The following is a 19,668-nucleotide window of genomic DNA, read 5'->3' on the forward strand; positions in this document are numbered from 1 at the left end:
TGCTCAAAATTCAACAAGATAATAATAATAATAATAAAAAAAATCTCTAAATTGAAAAAATTATAATATTATTGCATTTTAACTTCTATCTTCTCTTTCATTTTTCAGTCGCACATATCCCAAACCTAAAAACACTCGGCCCTGACCTCTCTCGTCAATGCTCCCACTTGAATTCGATCGGCTCCACTCGCTCTAATCCTCTCTCACTTGCGCTCTCTTTTGTCTTCCATCCACCCCAACAATAAATAATATTTTTTTAATTAATATTTTATTTTGAAAATTAAAAAAATAAAAATATTTTATAAAATTACTTTTTATAAAATTATTTTTAATTTTTAATTTTTTAATTGAAAATCAATTTTTTTTTTTAAAAAAATTACTTATAAAATCTTTTTAAACAGTTTTTTTTCTTGATCAATATTTTAAGACTTTGAACACAATTTAGACTTTTGAATCCAGACTCGAACCACGACTTAGGACCCAAACCTCAACCCGAACCTCAAACCTGGATCTTGACCTGGACGCGAACCCGAATCCCGATCTAGACTCGAACCTCGACTTGAATCCCGGACCCAGACCTCAGACTTAGACTCCTAACCCGGACCCAAAGCTTGAACACGACCGGACCCGGATCCCACCCCAACCCCGACCCAAACCACAAACCCGAACTTGGACCCCGATCCTAACCCCTACCTTGACCCGAATCTCGGACCCAACTCGAACCCGAACCCGGATCCCGGATCCAAACTCAGACCTTGGACCTGGACCCGAAGCACGACCTCGGACCCTAACCTCAAACCCCAGACCTAATCCCAACTCTAGAACCCAGCCCCTGTCCTCGCCTTAGCCACAGACTCGGACCCCGTCCATAGACCCCGGCCCTAGTCTCGGCCTCAGACCTTACTTAAATAATATCAACAAATAAAAATAAAAAAAAAATTATAGAACACACTTTTATTTTTTGTTTTTAAAATTGAAAAACAAAAGTGACCCCAACCTTGGACGAGGAGCCCAGATCCCAAACTGAACCCAAACCCAGACTCCAACCTGGACCCAGACCCCGTCTCGGACCACGGACCCAAACCCGAACCCCTACCCAAATCTCGAACCCGAACCCGAACTCGGACCCGGACCCGGACCTCAAACCTCAGACCTCAAACCCCAGACCTAGTTCTGGCTCTAGACCCCAGCCCCGAATCCGGACTCGGCCCCGGCCACGGGCCCCGACCCCAACCCGGACTCGGCCCCAGCCACATGCCCCGACCCCAACCCGGACCTAACTTAAATAAAATCAACAAATAAAAATAAAATTTAGAGAACACACTTTTGTTTTTGTTTTTTATTTTTTTTAAATTGAAAAACAAAAGTAGTTATAAAGCACATTTTTATTTTTCAATAATAAATTTTAAAATAAAAAAATTTACTTAAATTTTTATGATTAAATATATCTTTATATATTAAAAGTGCCTATCTAACGGCAATTCTTGGTTTAACAGTATATTCTTTTTTTTATTCCGTTAACTTTAACGTAGGGTTAACAGATATTTCACGATACATATATACGCAACATTCCCCTGTTTCTTTTCAAACCCTAAAATTTTTAACGTTTTCGAGTGGCCAGTGTTCACGAAAGCTTCACTCACGACCGCTCAATAATGGTAACCAGAAGTCTTTTTTAATCACATTTGGGCTTTGCCTTTGGAGGTATGCCTACAACTTTTCCCACTCACATGGTATACATTTGTCCCTCCAAACTTTCTTGGGCTACCTTTTTTTATCCTTCATAGACTTATTCAAATCGAACATTCTTCATAGACTACTTTTACTAATATGTAATTGATGAACTTGTAAAGGGAATATTTTGTTTAGGTGTAATCATAAATTGAATATTTTGTCTTCCCCATTGTTGATCAAAATCCCTAGAACATTTATCATTGATCTGTGATTGGAGATGACTTAGCGGCATTCTTTTTCTACTACTACTTCAAGTTCAGAGGCAGTTCAAGCCATTTGCTTTCAAAAGGTGTGTTCTTTACATCATTCTTCAATTTTAATTTAGGTATTTTTATGATAATTTATGACCTTTTTTTTTGGAGATAAATGTGAAACTTATTTACTCCCAGTTTTACATGTTTGAAATTAGATAATGAATTTATGTATTTGTTTGAGGCAATTAACATAAAATTGCCGATTTTTTTTAGAAAATAGTAGAACTTATTAACTCTCAGTTTTGGATGTTTGAAATTAGATGATGAATCTATATATTTATTTGAGGCAATATTTAATAATGCCCGCAAACTGTTTAGTGAAATGTGTGAGATACAAGTGTTGATTGATGATGTGGTGATTGTTTCATTATCTTTTCTCAATACTACTCAATAAAGATGTACATGTGAGTGAATGTATTTTGTGCATATAGGAAAATTGAGAAGCAAAGGGCTGAAACCATATACTTGCAAGTGGGACATCACTCATTCTGCTAATGAGTTGAGACAGACAATGTATCAATAGCTAGAAAAATTGTGGCTCGCCAAGCATTTGGAAAACTTGCATTTCTCACTCCAAGAGATGATTCTTAAGGTATTCTTAATTATGTTTTCTGTCCTTACAGTGATTTTTCCATCTATTTTTTAGATCTATATAAAAAAAAATTAGTTATAAGTTCCCTAAAAATGAGCGGTTTAGCTTTTAAAAGCATGTATCTTTTATGGACACTTAATTTAAAATATATAAGTTAGTTACCGAATTGTCATTGGTATTTTTTTAGGGGTTGAGTTTTCCAAAGTTTGTGCACCTCTGTTTCTTTCAGGAGGGGACACTTTGGAGATTCTACAGCTCTTCGAAAAGATGGCTGAGATCTACTACTAACCAAGTTATTTATCGTTGCTTGTAGCTCATTATAGTAAAGACAATGAAGCTCATTTTAGCTCACGTGTACTTGCTTCGTTGTATTCCTCTATTTGTTCATAATTTTATGTGGAATATCTGGTTTACTTAGTGGAAAGATTTATTTTGTGTTTCAATGTGCTTCTTTTTTGTCCCCTAAATGAATTGAACTTCGTAAGTTTAATCAGAGTTATATTTATAGGCATTTTTTTAGCCAAAGTGATTGTTTGAATGCATAATGATTGAAGACATTGGAAATATAGTATTAGCTTGAGTTAAATTGAACGCAACTTTCTAAGTTTTCTGCACATTTTTTGCCTAAAATTTGTTTTAACAATTTGAATTTGTGCTGTTTAGGTCTTTTGGGAGTCAAAATTGTGGTTCAAGTTGTCGTCTCTCTCCCACTCTCTCTTAATGATTTTTTTAGTCTTGTATTTAGGGATGGGATGTATGTTTGTGTGCATGGACGTTTGAAAAGCTTCCACGGTAAAAGAACCTTAAATGAATTCTCCATAAGGTAAGAATTTTTTTTCCTTATCATTTTAATATATCATATTCTTAAAAATATTTATATTTTCCTCTGAGTTGTGCAAAGTAATAGGATTTATATGGTTCATTATGCAATAAGTTGGGGCTAGGCGATGTGTCTAGACATGTCAGACATTAGTCAAATGTGCAATTTCTATAAATGTATGTATATTTAAATAACATATATATTTATTTAGATGTCATATCCTTTTTTCCTTTTATCAATTATCAATTTTTCATTTATCTTAAAGTTTATGAGAATATTTGTTTCCATGTTCGGATTGCATGAGTTGGACTGCTTTGATAAAATTTATGTTGTGTAGTATCAATGTAAATATTTGTGGAATATCTTGAAACATTAAAGTAAGGCTTGAAGCCACTTTGGTGGCTCTTTTTCTTTTGCATTCATTCATCTATTTCCCCTACGGTAATTCTGTTAGTGTCCGTTTCCTTTTATATTTGATTTTATTTATCATTGTTTTTGGTTTTTAGTATTTTATTAGCTTTTTAACACTGTATTTTTATGTTGTTTTCAGGCCCATAGAGGAGGAAAACGAGATTGCGTACCATTTTATTGAGTGCATATATGTTCGTTTTTACAACAAGAAGGTCAGAGCATTGGTCTAAGACTCTTTTTGATCGAAAGTTGAAACAAGGCTCTGGTGTTGATGTTTCATTTCGATGTGGACTTCTGCTCCAGTTTCTGATGTTGTCTGTTTGTAACAAAAAGTACAAGCACAAGGTAGTTGTTTCATTTTGATGTGGAAAGATTGGGGCTTTATTTAGAATTTCATTCTTTGATGTTTTTTTTTAAGACGGTGATCATTGTATGCAGAACGAAGATGAGTGCAAAATACAAACATTTCACTATTTAAATTGCTGAGTTAATAGAAGGTTAAGATAAAATTTTTGTTTTAGTTTTTCTAGATTATTATATCTTTAAGACTTTATTTAATAATTCTTTACCTTTATTTTTATTTTTAGATGGTAATTTTTTTTTTTTTTGCGATATAATGTTTTCTCTTAAGTTTTGCAAAATATCTTTGAATTTTTAAGAATTAAATAATAAATGTTCTCAAACTACTATCTCACCATTTACTTTAATAATTTCATTTATCTAAACAACACTATGTTCTAAGATTTCTTCACATTAAAGATAAATGTTAGAGTATGTTAGAGTATGCATATATTGAGATTAATGTATTGTTTATAACAATACATGTAACATTTGTTTATAAAACTATGTACTTACCAAACACAAGGATCTAACGTTTGCCTTTATTAGTCCAATCGTTCATGTGATCAAGGCACTTTAGATAATTTTTCTTCATTTACAATTACATTACAATAATATTCTAAAAAAAAACTAAAAAGAATAATCTAACATTTTAATATTAAATTTATTTAGAATTTCATAACTACACTATCACCGCTTTTAATACATTTAACTTACATTTTCAATCTAAATATTATTTCTTCAAACAAAACACACTATATTCCATAAACAAAAAAGTGATAAAATCTAAAAATAAAAAAGTCAAAATCTAAAATAAAACTAACAATACGTGGCTCGCCACGTAACATCTACCTAGTTTAAAAATAAAAGTTATACCAAGAGCCACCTAAAATTATTATTATTGTATATATCTTTTTTTTTTAAGGGAATTATTGTATATCTCCTTAAACTATGAAAAATACGTCGAATACCATCAAGAACATGTGAAACTTTTTCAAAAGTAACAAATCTAACATGTATGTATTGATAACCTATCGAATTCCTATCAAAAGTCATCGAGATTAAGGCCAAAAACAATACACATTTCAAGACCATTGAATTCTCATCAAATAAAATCGAAAACCTATCAAATTTTTATCCACATATGCTTTGAATTCATATTATGGGAAAAAAAAAAATAAAATAAATGTAGAATTACAGTCTCACCCAAACTCAAAATCAATCCTAAAAACTAAACAACTCTACTCAAATTTGATCCAAGAACAGCAATCAAACAACATTACAAAAAACTGTTACTTTTAGTGACAAATTTATAGTCACAGCATAATTTTTTTGTGACTAAATGTGACTTTTAGTCACAATAAACTATTAGTTGTGACTAAAACATAGTATTTACTTATAAGCTGTCACTAATTTAGTTTTAGTCACAACAAATTGTAATTTTTGTGACTAATACTTTTAACCATGGACTTTTTACTCACAACATAGAAATCATGATTTATAATTAGTCACAATTTTTTCACTTTTAGTTACAAGTTTTGTTGTGACTAAAAGTAAGATTTTTTGTAGTGCAATCTAGAACAATAATCAATAATCGATTTAAATCAAAAAGTTAATCAAACAAATTAAATAGCTTTGCATATGGAAAATTCTCAATGGGTTTCCGATCGATCGTTAGGCGGATGGAGGCAAAAAGAGAGCGAGAGTGACATAGAGGACAAGAGGGGGTGAAGCTGAGTGTTTCTGAGTTTGGTGCGTGCAAGAAAGTGAGAGAAAGAACAATAGACAGAGAAATAGAGAAGAAGATCATGTTAAAATGCTTGGGGTATTTTTTGAGTGTAGCGTAATGATATTTTTACAATCAACTAATAATTTATAGCTTAAAGGTCTTGGGTTCGAACTCATGACCTTTCCCTTTTCCCATCCATCTCTCTCTCACCACTAAGCTAGCCTTAGTGGCTTAATGCCTAGGGTATTTTTAGAAACAAGGTAAAACAAATAGCATGATATTGTAATAATGTTATTAACTTGGATTTTTTTTTTTCTTTGTTATTTGGTTGCCTTTAAAGCATAAGAAAACAATTTTTTTTATCTGATATATTTAGGCTTTTTTTTTTTTTATAAAGCAAATGATATATTTAGGGTTGGAGCATTTTTAGATACTAAATTTAGTTTCACACTAACATTAAATTTAGTATAAAAAATTTATTTCGTTTTAACTATAACACTAAAAACAATATTTATTATTATATTATAATTTTAATAAAATAATAATATTTTTTACTATTATTTTAATTTATTAAAATTATCACAATTATTATATTTAATTGATAATTTAAATAAAATTACTAATTATTAATTACATGACTTGTAAATTATTAAAATATTATATTGCTTGTAGTAACATAAATTAAAATAGTACTCAAACAGTCTATATCACATGCGTATAAAAAATTTATATGTGTAATAAACTGTTTGAACCTTATTTTTGGCATAGTAATTTTTTTAAATTTTTTAAAATTTTACAAGATATTTTAAATAACTACAACATATATGACCATAAAAAAAGTCGTTAAAAATTTCTCCTAAATGCTGAAATAGATAGAGGTACATCGATACACCTCTATTAGGGATTGTATTGTAGAATTTACAATAAATATATATACACATATATATAATATTATTTATTCAAATATATATAGAATATTATTGGAAAATTTTACAATGCACCCCTAAAAGAGGTATATCTATATATTGCTATCTATTTTGTCTTTTGAAAGAATTTTTTAGTTCAATTTTTTCCATGGTCGTGTACGTTGTAGTTTTTAAGACACCTTGCAAAATTTTGAGAAATTTTGAAAAATTTAACACGCCAAAAATGTAGTTCAAACAGTATGTTGCACGCGTGACTTTTATTTTATACGTGTACAAAATAATTTGTTTGAATATTATTTTTTATAGTATAAATTATTCTGAATTTCTCAAAATTTTGAAGGATATCTTAAATAAATATAACGTATATGATTATGAAAAAAAATAGACTAAAAAACTCTCTAAATATCAAAACAAATAGGAATGTATTGATGCACTTTTTTAAAAAAGCTGCCCTGTAAACGCTTAGGTCTAGTCCCTCTTTTGAAAGGGTGTAGTCTTTCACGCGGTGCAGTTGAAGACGATATTTCTTGGAGATTGTAGGGCGGTGGCTCGAGTTTGACGACAGTGCCAACGTATCGACGGCAAACCTCAAAGCTTGCTCTATTTTGTGAGGGGTTGCGGTTGGCCAGAGCTCCATTCGACAGGCTGTGCGAACAGAGGTGTGATTGGTTTGTGTAAGTGGTGAGCGGGATTTTTCTCAGATTTAGAGGACTGCGAGTTCTCAGTATGTCTTTCTGGTGTTCGATATGGTTGGTTTAACCTGTGGTTGTTATTGTGGTTTGGTTTTAGGTGTTTGAGTCTGTGGTTTGAGTTGTGAGCTGGGCTGGGTACAGGGTGGTGGTTGTGTATAAAACTGAATACTAACGGTTCTCGTGAGCTAGGAAAGTACAAAATGAGGCATCACGATGCCTTGATAAAAGTACTTAAACCTAGAAAATAGATAGATAATATAATTAACTATTCATACGAGTAAATTTAAAATATACAATGTGATAAAATCCTTAAAGTATATTCAAGTTTGCTTAAGGCAGATTATAACTGCAATTGCGAGGCAAAGTTTGGTAGATTACTAACTGCTTAAACAGGAAGATTACGAGCAATGGAGAAACCCAAAAGTACTGTATATTTGATCAAAATATAGTTGTTTACATTGTGAATAAAAACGCAAGCAAACACAATTGTATTAAGTTCAAATGAAAATAGTACAAGACATTTAAGATAAGAAAAAACCTAAAACTGGTTACAACTTTGTCTTTACAAAAATCCCACTAGGGGCATACCATTAAGTCATCTTCCTAAACCAAGGATGAGAGGGGAAGTCGATGAACTCGAGAAAGACCGTCTGCACATAGCTTGAAAAAGATCGTCTACATGTAGCTCGGAGAAAGACCGACTATACATAGCTTGAGAAAGACCGGCTACATGTAGCACTACAAGAAATGTCACTTTTACCAGCACAGTTCGCTACTGCGCTGGTAAAAGTAACTTTTACCAGCGCATTATACAAACTACGTTGGCAAAGAGGTCAAAGTTTTACCAGCGTACATTTGCAGTGGCTAAAATTTAACTTTTGTGCGCTGGGAAAAGTCATTTTTGCCAACGCTTTTCATTTTATGCTTGCAAAAGTTCTAATACCAATATTGATTTGCCAACCCCCTTTTCCCAACACATCACAAGTAAATTCTATTTTACCAACACAATACCAACTTTTGCCAGCACAAAAATGTGCTGGCAAAAGTGACATTATTTCTTGTAGTGTAGAGAGCCTTGATCTCTGCACAGACCTCATTCCCCTCATCATCAGAAGATCCCATTTCCTGAAGCCGAGATCTTTTTCCTATCCTCAAGAAATTCCTCGATACCCGAAAGAGGTTGGCACAAAAGTCTTCGGGCCCAGGTTTGGGCCTTGGGTTGGCTAGATTCTCTGATAGAAACCGCGCCAAATTCCTTCCCATATACACATGAAACCATGCCAATCTTTCTCTGAAATTCTTCATCATCCTGAGGAGGACCTTTAAGATCGCTCACAAGATCTATACCCTCAGGGATCACTTGTGAGGATCGGCCATGGCAAGCTTGAGCCGCCTTTTTATACACGAAGTCCAGTGACAAGAAAGCCAAAGATTGAGAAATCTATTGGTTGGAAGTTGTGCAAAATATGAAGAGACGATTCATAATGATCCTCGAAACTGTACACCACCAGAATTAAAGGATGCATTTTTCCTAAGAAAAGATTTTGATAAAAATGCCTTCTGTAATTATTAAAAAGCTCTTTTTACTAAAAAAAGAACTTTTTAAGGGGCAATTGTTTTACCCGAAATTCGGCTGGAGGACACATGTCAAGATAAAGGGAATGTGAATCGGTGCAATAACTTTTTATGGAATAACTCATTAATTACATAAGAGTCAGAGTATATTTGTAACCCGCTGACTGTAAAGTTTTAGGCGAGGAATCAATGTACAAACTGGCACTTAGTGTATTAGCAAGAAACCATACATCGCTAAATGCGAGTAGCGAGGCACCAGAGAAAGTGACACATACCAACTTTAAAAGTCCTTAGCTTGCAATAAGCAAACTAAGTGTAAAAGTCGGATCGACTCAAAGAACAAGTATGCGAAATGACCATCTCGCTATGGGAAGACTTCCAATAGCTTCATCCAACTAACAGGAGCGAGGCTCACGACCTTGGCGAGTCAGAAGATTTCTTTATAAATAACTGCGATCGACACAAAACATACATCATCGACCTTGGAAGGAAGAATGGCCCAGCTCGCTATTGGGATCACTATAATCAAGTTTATGTCAAGACAACTCCAAATTCAACAATTAAAGATGGTTTAATACACGACAAATTTGACCCAGTAAAAGTGGGAAAATCACAACTATACGATTTTCAAATCATAAACCGCATTTACATTTCATGATATGTAATTAAATCCCATGATTTTAAGCATAATTGCTGTAAACATATTATGGTCAACTTTGTAATTAATTGCCTACTATGTAATTAGAAATAGTGGCAAACAAGCTCAAAAAAAGAACGAAAAAACTCATGAAAGAGGCTCAGAAAAAAAATACTCAAAAATCGGAATAAGATTGACTATACAGAATTTTAACTGCAAAATCACGTAAAAACCCTGTGTTCATATTCTATATTTTGTTAGCTTTAATTTTTTCTGTATAAAATCAATATTATGAGGCTCAAATTTAGTTAACAAAAATTTGCGTTAACAACAAACAATATAACTGATATGATTCATCTCTCAATTATCTACACATTTTATAATGACTATAGGTCTAACCTTTATCTATCTATAACCCTATTTCAAAAACAATATATTTGATTAGTGTAGTTAAACTAACAATAATTGTGACATGTTGTATTTCCCTTGGTAATGTAACATTAACATGTTCAATAACTTTGTGAGAAATAAATAATATAGATAAACAGAAACAAATATGAAGAAAGGGAGAGAGTGTATATAAATATATATATATATATATATATATATATATATAATTCTTAGTATCTTACGAGGGGTCTTCTGGTCTGCATGGGAGACAGAGGTTACGTGTGGTAGCACTCTGAATATGTATATATATAGAGAGAGATATAATATAGGCCAAGCACTATACTTTTTTGGCTCTGAATGTGGTAGGGTTTAGTCAATCGTAATAATTTTTTCTTACTCTCATTTCCCAAGAAAAAAACACACAACTTTTTCTTGCTCTAATCCTTATCATACGTACTAATCTATCTTATTTTTATATATGTATTTTCACATATATCAAACTATTTGTCTTTATTTGGGGTTCACTGTCTAAATTTCAGGCTCTGGTAAATTCAATACATCTAAATAGTTCACCTTTTATTATTATTCATGTACATACGTACGAACGTTGTATTTTCCTTTTATCTTTAATGGTTACTTTGAAAATAATGTATGCTTCTTAATTAATCAAAAAAATCTTTTATGTAAAGAGATTTGAATGTGTAAATTAATAATAAAAAAGTAAAATAGACAAAACTATTTTATTCATTAGAAAAAAAAAGTAAAATTATACTTATATAAAATGAAAATTAAAAAATACAAATATATGCCCATTTAATTTACTAAGTAATTAAATACCCACAATTTTTAGTATATATATAACCAATTAAGCGGTAGAATATACATTGATTGATGGGACCGCAACCTTTCACAAGTTTATTTATTTAAGAAATATATAAAAATAATAAAAAAATTATTAAAATATAATAGTACAATATTAATTATTTTTATAGTTTTTAAAATTTTATTTACAAAAATATTGTACTTTTAAATTATTTTTATGTTGCACTACATTATTATGTGCATTGCATATATACTTAGTTATATTTTTAGTTTTTATCTTTGTTATGTGTATTTTTAAAATTTTATAAATTATGGAAAACTAATTAATTTTTTAATTTTGTGTTTTTTAAATATTTAAAATTTTAAAAATTTGAAGAAAATAAATATAAAATATAAAAATAGTAAAAATTGAACATACTGTCTAATATTAAAAATAACAATAAAAAAATAATAATGTTACAAATAATATATTAATATTTATATACATTTAAATTAATTTAAAATCAGTACCTATATACTATTTTTTTAACTTTTTTTTTTTTAAATTTACAGTTTGGGTTTCAAAAGTGGTTGCAGCGCTAGTTGCAATAGGGATTTCTATACATTTTTTTTTACAATTTAAGTTGCAACGCTAGTTGCAATATGATTTTCTATGTAGAATTCCGTAAAAATACAAAAAAAAAAAAAAACTGTTTTGAAGTGTAAAAATGAAAAAGCTTCAAACAAATAATATTAATATTTATATACATTTAAATCAATAAAAAATAAATAATAGTATTATTTATTAAACTAAACTTACTAATACCGTTAAATTTAACATAATATTTTTCTATTCTTCAAATATTCCGTTAAACCAATAAAAATGGTTAGATAACCACATTTTATATATAAAGATCCCTGTTTTTTTAGTGCTATCTTTTATTATTTGTATATTATTTTTGTGTTGTTTAATTATTTTACTTTAATGTAATTTTCTTATTTTTTTTGTGTTAATGTTATAGAACACCTTAGTCTATAAAATTATTATAAAAAAAATATTTAAAACCTAAAGTATAATTTTTTTAAAAAAACAAGTAGATCTTGTTTAAATTTTCCTTTTTAAGTACATTTTTGTGGTATTTGGTATATATCTATACAAGAAGCTATAGTAGCATTTTTATATAAGAAGCAATATACATATATATTGATCATACATATAGATTTATATTGTCTCCATTAGGTCAATTCAAACATATTAATAATAAACTAATTTATTATATTTGAGATCACAAGCCTTTTGAAAACAAAAGGCTATAGCTGATCATCAAAACAACGTCAAAGTTTGTTAGAATTTGAATTAGATTTAGATCTCACCTTCACAATGAGTTTAATTAATAACGAACACATACATAAATTAACTTAATTTGAATTCCTTCGACTAAAAAAGCACATATATTCTTTGTACTCTTGTCTAGTGTTTTCACTCGAAGAATTAGTATATATATTGAACAGATAATGTGAACGGAATTTGTCAGATATTTCTTGTATTATTAATCCCAAAAATCCATACACATAAACAATTTAAATAAATTAATAAGAGTACTATAGAGATAATTAGAGAGAAAAGAATAGCACATGATACCATCACATGCTGTCACTGACATCATCATAACTGGCCACGACTAACCCTCTTTTCAATGTTCCCAACATTCAAACATCACGTGTTTATATTCCCCAATACCCTTCTAACTCGTTTAAGCTACCATTTTCGAGTCATTACCATCTTAAATTTACATTAATACCCCTACATTCCTTGCCCTAATTCTTCATCAAACTCACACAATGCATGAGGGCATTATGGTAATTAAGCAAGCCGGAATAATTGTAAAGTGTTAAACTAGCTGAAACCAGTGATTTGTGGATCAATCATCGAAACTTTATCAAAAAAAAGAACATAAAAGAAAAACTCAATAATAATAAAAATAAATTAATTAAAAATAAAAAGTCTTGGGGAGATGTTCGCCTCTAAACCATTGGAATATTAGAATAAAGAAAAGGAATTTTAAAAACAAAAAAAAAAGGTAAGAGAAAGAAAAAAAATTACCCTCGTGAAAAACAATGCTTCACACCTTTTCTTTCGCCACAAGAAAATATAATATGCCTCCAAAATGGTCCATTTATTGATATATATTTTCTATAGAATATGACTTATACATGAATATGAGGCTATAATATAGTATATATATTAGCTAGAAAATCTTTATATTATTATGTATTATATAGTTTATTATTTTTTTTATGGAAGTATTATTATATATAGTTGTGTCTGCGAGTAGTTCACTAAAAATTACTCCAAAACAAGAGGTTATAGCTGGCTCTCTATGTAGCTAGTTCAAAAACATTTAGTAGGATCATATATAGTATTATTAAAATGATAAAATGAAGATATTCTAAGGCCGCATGACTTTGCAATTCTCCCATAAGTATAATAGCTAGGCACTACTATATTATTCTAAATGCCTTCTTGTAAATATATATATATATATAAAATTATATATTTATATTGATTTAATATTTCATTTTATTATGTATTATGTCACGCGAAGGCTATTGTACTGTGGATCCAGCCATATAGCCCACTTAATTTTTTAGATTGGAACTATTCATATTCTAAGAGGCAAAAATAATAAATTCTTCAATGGTTTACTTGTGAAAGTGGACTTTGAGACAGATATGGAAGTGGGTATAGTCATAATTCGAACATGGTATGTTTTAAATTTTGTTTTATTATTAAGTGTATTTATTTTCTGTGATGACAATTACTTCCTCATCATGGGATTTTTTTTTCTTTTTTAATATTAGGAAAAAAAAATGTGTTTGCTGCCTCGTGGGATGATTAAATTACATAGGGGCAAGTTGTCTTTCACCTTTTGGCACTATTTTATATCAATAACAATGAATTCGTTATAAATTACCATAAGCTTATTATAATTAGTTAAATATAAGCTGTCCATTTTAATTAATATTATCTTTGGGATATGACAACCTCTAGTAGTTAATATTTGCAGTACAATAAGATATTGCAAATAAGTAAAATGAGCTTTTGTACGTAGTATATTCAATTATATATATAATTTATCATATAAGCTTAGCCCCAAGATGATGGCAAAGTCAGATTGATTTTCCTTTTAAGGGATCTCTCAATTGGGGTGGGTGGGTTGGGGGGAGTTAATATAGTGAGTGAACATAATTGTTGAGTTGCTTGAAAGGACAAAAGCCAAAAAAAAAAAAAAAAGATGATTCTTTGAGATAAAAAGAGACTCAAATCACTGGAAATCTTCAAGCAAAAGGAAGGAAATTTAATACACAAATTATGGTGTTCTTTAGTAACCTTTTAGTCTTTTTTTCATTTAATTTACTTTAAACAATAATTAAACAACTAATGGTGAAATTGCTTTAAAATTATATGGTTTTTCTCAAAGTGGAAAAAGCTCTCTTAGTTGTGAGAAATTGGTGAGACAGAAGTTTTCTTGAATCGCTTTCTATTCAGTTGGGATTCTTTATGAGTTTCTTATCATAATTTATATCACAATAAATGAATGAAAATTCGCTCATCTGATCTGATCATTGATAAAGAAAAGAAAATTTTAAAAAGAAAAAAAAAAGCATTAAATACCTAGCAACTTCCATTTATTTACCACAATGAATTAAGTGGCAGAGAGTTTACTTGATAGATAGTTAAAGCAAAAACAAAATTCGTTTTGGCAACATTAATTGTTAGAACAAAAATATAAAATAAAACATAATGATGTTAACTTTTTATGGGGCAAAACACATACCCTTTTTGCCTTATAATAGAAGCCATTGCGCTATAAATAAATCCTAAGATAAATAAAAGCTACCCCCTTTCTCTCTTTCTCTCTCATCTTATTAGGCTTGGAAGGTTGGAAACCTCATTGATTCCCCAACAACTTTCTTAAAAGTCATTTCACTTAAACAGATATAAACACATTAAATAGATCTTCCAACCCCCATTTACTTAAACTGTGTTTTTCATTTTTTTTCTTTTTCTAATCAATTTTCTTGGACACCAAACAGGCATCTCCATTATCGAGATGGGTACTACTAAATCTAATACTTCTAGGGTTATGGACTATGGTCCCTTCTTTATATTTGTACAAATAAGCAAGAACAAAGAGACAAAAGTATGCATTGTAGTACGGGACTAATGCCCAAAAACAATGATCATAATCACAAAGTGGCTTAAGGCTGAAATGAACTTTCCTAATAACCAAACCCTTTTATTTCTTGTATTAAGTGTCTAATATTAATATACCTTTTCTTTTGTTTCCATCTGGGTCTTTAGCTAAGTACTATTACTTACTAGTAGTACTACTCTGTTCTGTACTCATCTTTTGCTAAAATTTGCTTTCAAGAAAGAAATAAAGAAAGAAAAATAATAATAATGAACTGACAAACTTTTTCCCCTGTGAGTGACCTTACATTATCACTTCACATTTTCCCAACCATATCAATATGGCCAAGTGCCCCAAGCCAAGTGAAAGTGCTCACATAATTTTTTATTATAATATATATCAAGATTCAAGGCCATATAGCTTTCAACACAAACACATTGTGTATTGTGTACATTACATACATGTGTGTACCAAACAAGATTTGGGGTGTGGCACTATAGGGTAAGGGTAATGAAATCTAGTGGAATGTCAGAAAGTATTCAGCTGCGTGGATAGACTAAGCAGAGATATATAGATAGAAATATTTGTACATGTATATTTATAGAGTGAGAGAAAGGAGAACTAAAATACTACCGGATAAAGACATGGAAAAGAATCCAAAGGCTTTAGCCATTAATATCTCTCCCATTTATCATCACTCTATTTTCCACTTTTTCCATCTGCCCTCTCTGCCATTTAATACTGAGTAATACTGTACCGTTTCATTTTACCACAAGCCATTATGATTTCCAAAGATGCAAGTTATTATAATCCATTTTAAAAATACATATTTTTTTTAATAAAAAAGAATAGAATTTGAATTTGATCAAAATTCATTACACACTCAATATTTGTTATATGCATGATCCATTCCATGATCGATTTGATTGATTTGCAAATAAGTAAAATCAAAATCTAATTATAACATAATTAAAGTATGTATAATAAAAATAAAAAAGAGGAAAACATGTACTCTAAAATAAAAATTCAAAGGAAGAGAATTCGGTCTGAAATCTGTACATGTAGATGATGTAGTAGTAGTAGTAGCAGTAACAATTGATACCAGAAATAAGAAAAGAGAATAGGGTGACAAAATTTCCCGGCAAGGTATTTCCTATTTTTTTTTTAGAGCTTGGTTTTTCTTTTCTTTTGTACAGAGTGAGAGAGAGAGAGAGAGAAAGAGAATCCCCATTGCCGGTAATGCTTAATGGCTAAACCCAACCCCAGAAACTAAATCGGACCTCAGCAGCTCAAAGCTTCGTACTTGACTTGAATTGGACGGTTAAACCCCACCTGAGACAACAAACTACCAACAGCAGCCAGGTCTCGGCAAAATACTCCTTGGAATACATTTGAACTATTATTATTACTATTATCATTATTGTGAAGGCTGGAGTCATCTGATTCTGATTCCGACGATTCAGAAGACGATTCTTGAGCTTGCTGAACATGAATTGCAGCAGCAGCTGCGGCAGCCGCAGCGGCCTGAGCTGCTTGTAGAGAGGCTGCAGCCTGAGCTGCTTGTAAAGACGCTGCAGCCTTATTCCTCTGTCTCTCGGCAGCCTCTTCATCCATAATTGTACTCATCACACTAGAATAACCCTTCTGAAGTAATCTGTACAGCAACAAAGCAGACATCTTTGCCCTATCTCTGATCGAATCAACATCGCCATCATGAGAAATCTCACAACGTTCTATAAACCCAGTTGCCTTTTCGGGCTTGTGCCTCAAACACAGCAAGAGATGTGCTCTCTCAAGCTCAGACCTCGAACACCCTCGTCTAAGACCGATCAAAGAATAGTAATCCACATTCCCTGTTTCCCCAGAAGCCACCCTCTGTTTCAGGGTTTGGATTTTGGTCGTGAGAGCACATAGCTTCCCGGGTATTTCTCTGTACCTAACGTTGTGGCGTTTCCATACCGGACCGGGGAGCTTCCGGTCGCGTAAGATGGTGTTGTAGAGAAGCTTCAAGTGCTCTAGATCGTGTAAGCAATCAGGCAAGCAACGGATGGTTTCCAGCAACGAAGCTCTGGTGTCAAGAGCTTGAATGCAGCTCTGGTCGAGAGCCAGAGTTCTGTTGCAGTCAGCAATGGCCTCGGCGATTCTGCCTGCGGACTTGTACGCGGCCGCGCGATGCATGTAGCACTCGGCCAGGAATCCTTGTGGGGCGCCGCGGCGTCCGTCGACGATCTTGCTGAAGTGGCGGATTGCCTCAGAGTATAGACCCGCGTCCAGGGCTGCTATTGCAGCCGTGCGGCGGCGGAGGAGGAGCTTTATGTGGCTGAGTAGGTTGTTTACGTTTTCTGATTCTGAGAGGGATTGAGGAGGCGAGGCAGGTCGGTTGGTGGCGGATGAGACTTCCCCTGAGAGAGGGAAGTTGGAGAGAAAGAAGCTGTCTTCCGACCAACATATGCTTTCGCGGCGGAATGCGGCGCTGGCGAGTCGTTTTCCGGTTTGAAGAAGAGCCATGGCGTCTTCCATTAGACCGAGGTGACAACAAGCTTGGCCTAATACCAAATATCTGTGATTTAATTCAATTGAGAAATAACCGAGTTAGCTCAACCGAGTCAGCTCAGTACAAATGACAAGACAAGTGATTAAAAAAAAAAGATGTGATCTCGAGAAGTTTTCGGACCCAAAATAGCAAAACAAAGCCCAAGCATTGCCAAAGCTTCAAAAACAAATTTTGTGAAAAGTCTTTTTTAGGTTAATCTTTTTTTTTTTTTGAGTCTTTCAAAATTGGTGGCAGTGCATTTACTCAAAGCCATACAGAGGAAAAAAAAAGTACTCTGATCCGAATTCAGAATATTAAATTAGAGTCATGAAAAGAAGAACCTACTATATACAACAATTTATGAGGAAACGTAAAAAAAGATTTTAAATTTATATTAAATATAAAATAAAGGTTTAGAAAATCAATGAAACAGAAGAGTAATGAAAAAGTTTGAATTATTACCTCCATTGCCCTTCTTGTTCACAACTTTTACAGAGTCCGGCCATAACCTTCTTCTTCAAGTCTGAGACGGAGAAGCACTTGAAAGAAGGATCACGATCGTCCGATGAGTCGGAGGAGGAAGAAGATAGAAGCTTGACTCGTTCTCTGGAGAGGTGCTGAGATGAGTTCTCAGAGCCAGAGTCATCGTAAGTCATTTTAAGGCTTGGAATATAGTCCTGAAGCATGTCCGCCACGTCCTTGAACCGCCGGAGATATAACAGAGACCTAGCTTTGAGCTCTAGTGCTTGCTCAAACCGCGGCGAGAGAGCCAGAGCCGCGTCGAGGAGAGTCAAAGCTGAAACGATCTCATTGTGTTCTTGTGTAGCAATGAGGTTCCTTGCGTCTTTCAAATATTTATCCACAATCTGAAAAGAAAAACAAAAGAACGAGAGAAAGAAATCAATTGAAAAGTGATTAATACCCATTTGAGTATGATCAATTGTGAGTATGACCCAGATATAAAAATAGGATTTTGGAAGAAACCCATTATCTTTTTTTTTTTTTTGATGTTGTTCTTACCTTTCGGTTACTAAGCCACCAGTGTTTTTTCTCATTACCGGTGAGGCAAGGAGAAGTACTGACAGCCATTGTTGTTCTCTGGTTAAGCTTTTTTTTTTTCTTCTTCTTCTTCCTTTTGCTCCTCGGAAAATCAACTATCTAAAGTCTTCAACATCAAATCCCTAATCTCTATCTCTCTCTCCAAATCACGGACATTTATTTCTGTAGAAATAAATAGAGAGAACTATATAGAAGAAGAGAGAAAAATGGGGGATAGGGGGAGAGAAATGTTGGTTTGGCTTTTCTTTTTCTAATAAGAATCTAATTAGATAGATTTTCAAAGTGTGTAAATAAGAGGAAAAGGTGGTGAGGAGAACAATGTTTAAAATTAAATAAAAATAGGAAATAATGAAATTGCCAGCTTTGACCTCAGAGAAAGCTTTGATCCTTCAACTTCATAGCTGGCACCATACCATAGTAGATTCTCTCTCTCTCTCTCCACCCTTAATTTTCTCTCTCTATTTTAAGCTATAATGTTAGCCTATCGGACTAAAAGGTCAAGACAGCCTCTAAAGTCATACGTTGACCTGTTGCAGCCGGTGAGTTCATTGCATTGACCGGTTATAGCCAGTGAATCATCACGGGTTGTTGGTCGGGTTGTCAACATAACCCGGTTTCATTATCTGAACATTTTTACTAATAAAAACTGATTATTACAGATTCTTTTTGTTACAATGAAAGAAAAATTATTGACCCCAGGGGCCCATAATATGATCATGGTAAATAACTAAAAAAAAAGAGAAACTTTTTATTATGATTGATTTATCCTAATTAGTGGCTTAAATATCGGTTCACCACAACCCTAGCATTCTCATAATTATGATTATTGATTTGGTATTCATTCATATATATTCACGGGATGAACTTGCTTTGTTTTATGTCAATTCATATGTAAAGATAAAGATTTTACATTGCTTAGATTAATTTTCTTTAGGTCTTGATTAAAAATAGATATATTTATGGTTGACATTAGTGATTAC

The 19,668-nt window shown here is 32.2% G+C and overlaps 1 protein-coding gene and 1 long non-coding RNA gene across 3 annotated transcripts; one reads left to right on the top strand and one right to left on the bottom strand.

The window, feature by feature from the left end:
• Positions 1–1,477: 1,477 nt before the first annotated feature.
• On the top strand, positions 1,478–4,404 carry LOC115712438 (uncharacterized). 2 transcript variants are annotated; one of them, XR_009685234.1, is made up of 4 exons: positions 1,478–2,023; positions 2,420–2,580; positions 2,810–3,403; positions 3,951–4,404. It is a non-coding gene; the product is annotated as an uncharacterized LOC115712438 (long non-coding RNA). The 2 variants fall into 2 exon arrangements; XR_009685235.1 differs by having other exon boundaries at positions 3,244–3,403.
• An 11,701-nt stretch (positions 4,405–16,105) lies between these two features.
• LOC133032745 (uncharacterized) lies at positions 16,106–19,166 on the bottom strand. The gene is made up of 3 exons (XM_061107037.1): positions 18,650–19,166; positions 18,092–18,495; positions 16,106–17,656 (listed from the first exon to the last, which is right to left on the bottom strand). The coding sequence occupies exons 1-3, from the start codon at positions 18,716–18,718 to the stop codon at positions 16,378–16,380; spliced, it is 1,752 nt and encodes a 583-aa protein (XP_060963020.1). The 5' UTR covers positions 18,719–19,166; the 3' UTR covers positions 16,106–16,377.
• Between the last annotated feature and the right edge of the window lie 502 nt (positions 19,167–19,668).

Source organism: Cannabis sativa, chromosome X (assembly GCF_029168945.1).
Source record: "Cannabis sativa cultivar Pink pepper isolate KNU-18-1 chromosome X, ASM2916894v1, whole genome shotgun sequence".
NCBI lineage: Eukaryota > Viridiplantae > Streptophyta > Magnoliopsida > Rosales > Cannabaceae > Cannabis > Cannabis sativa.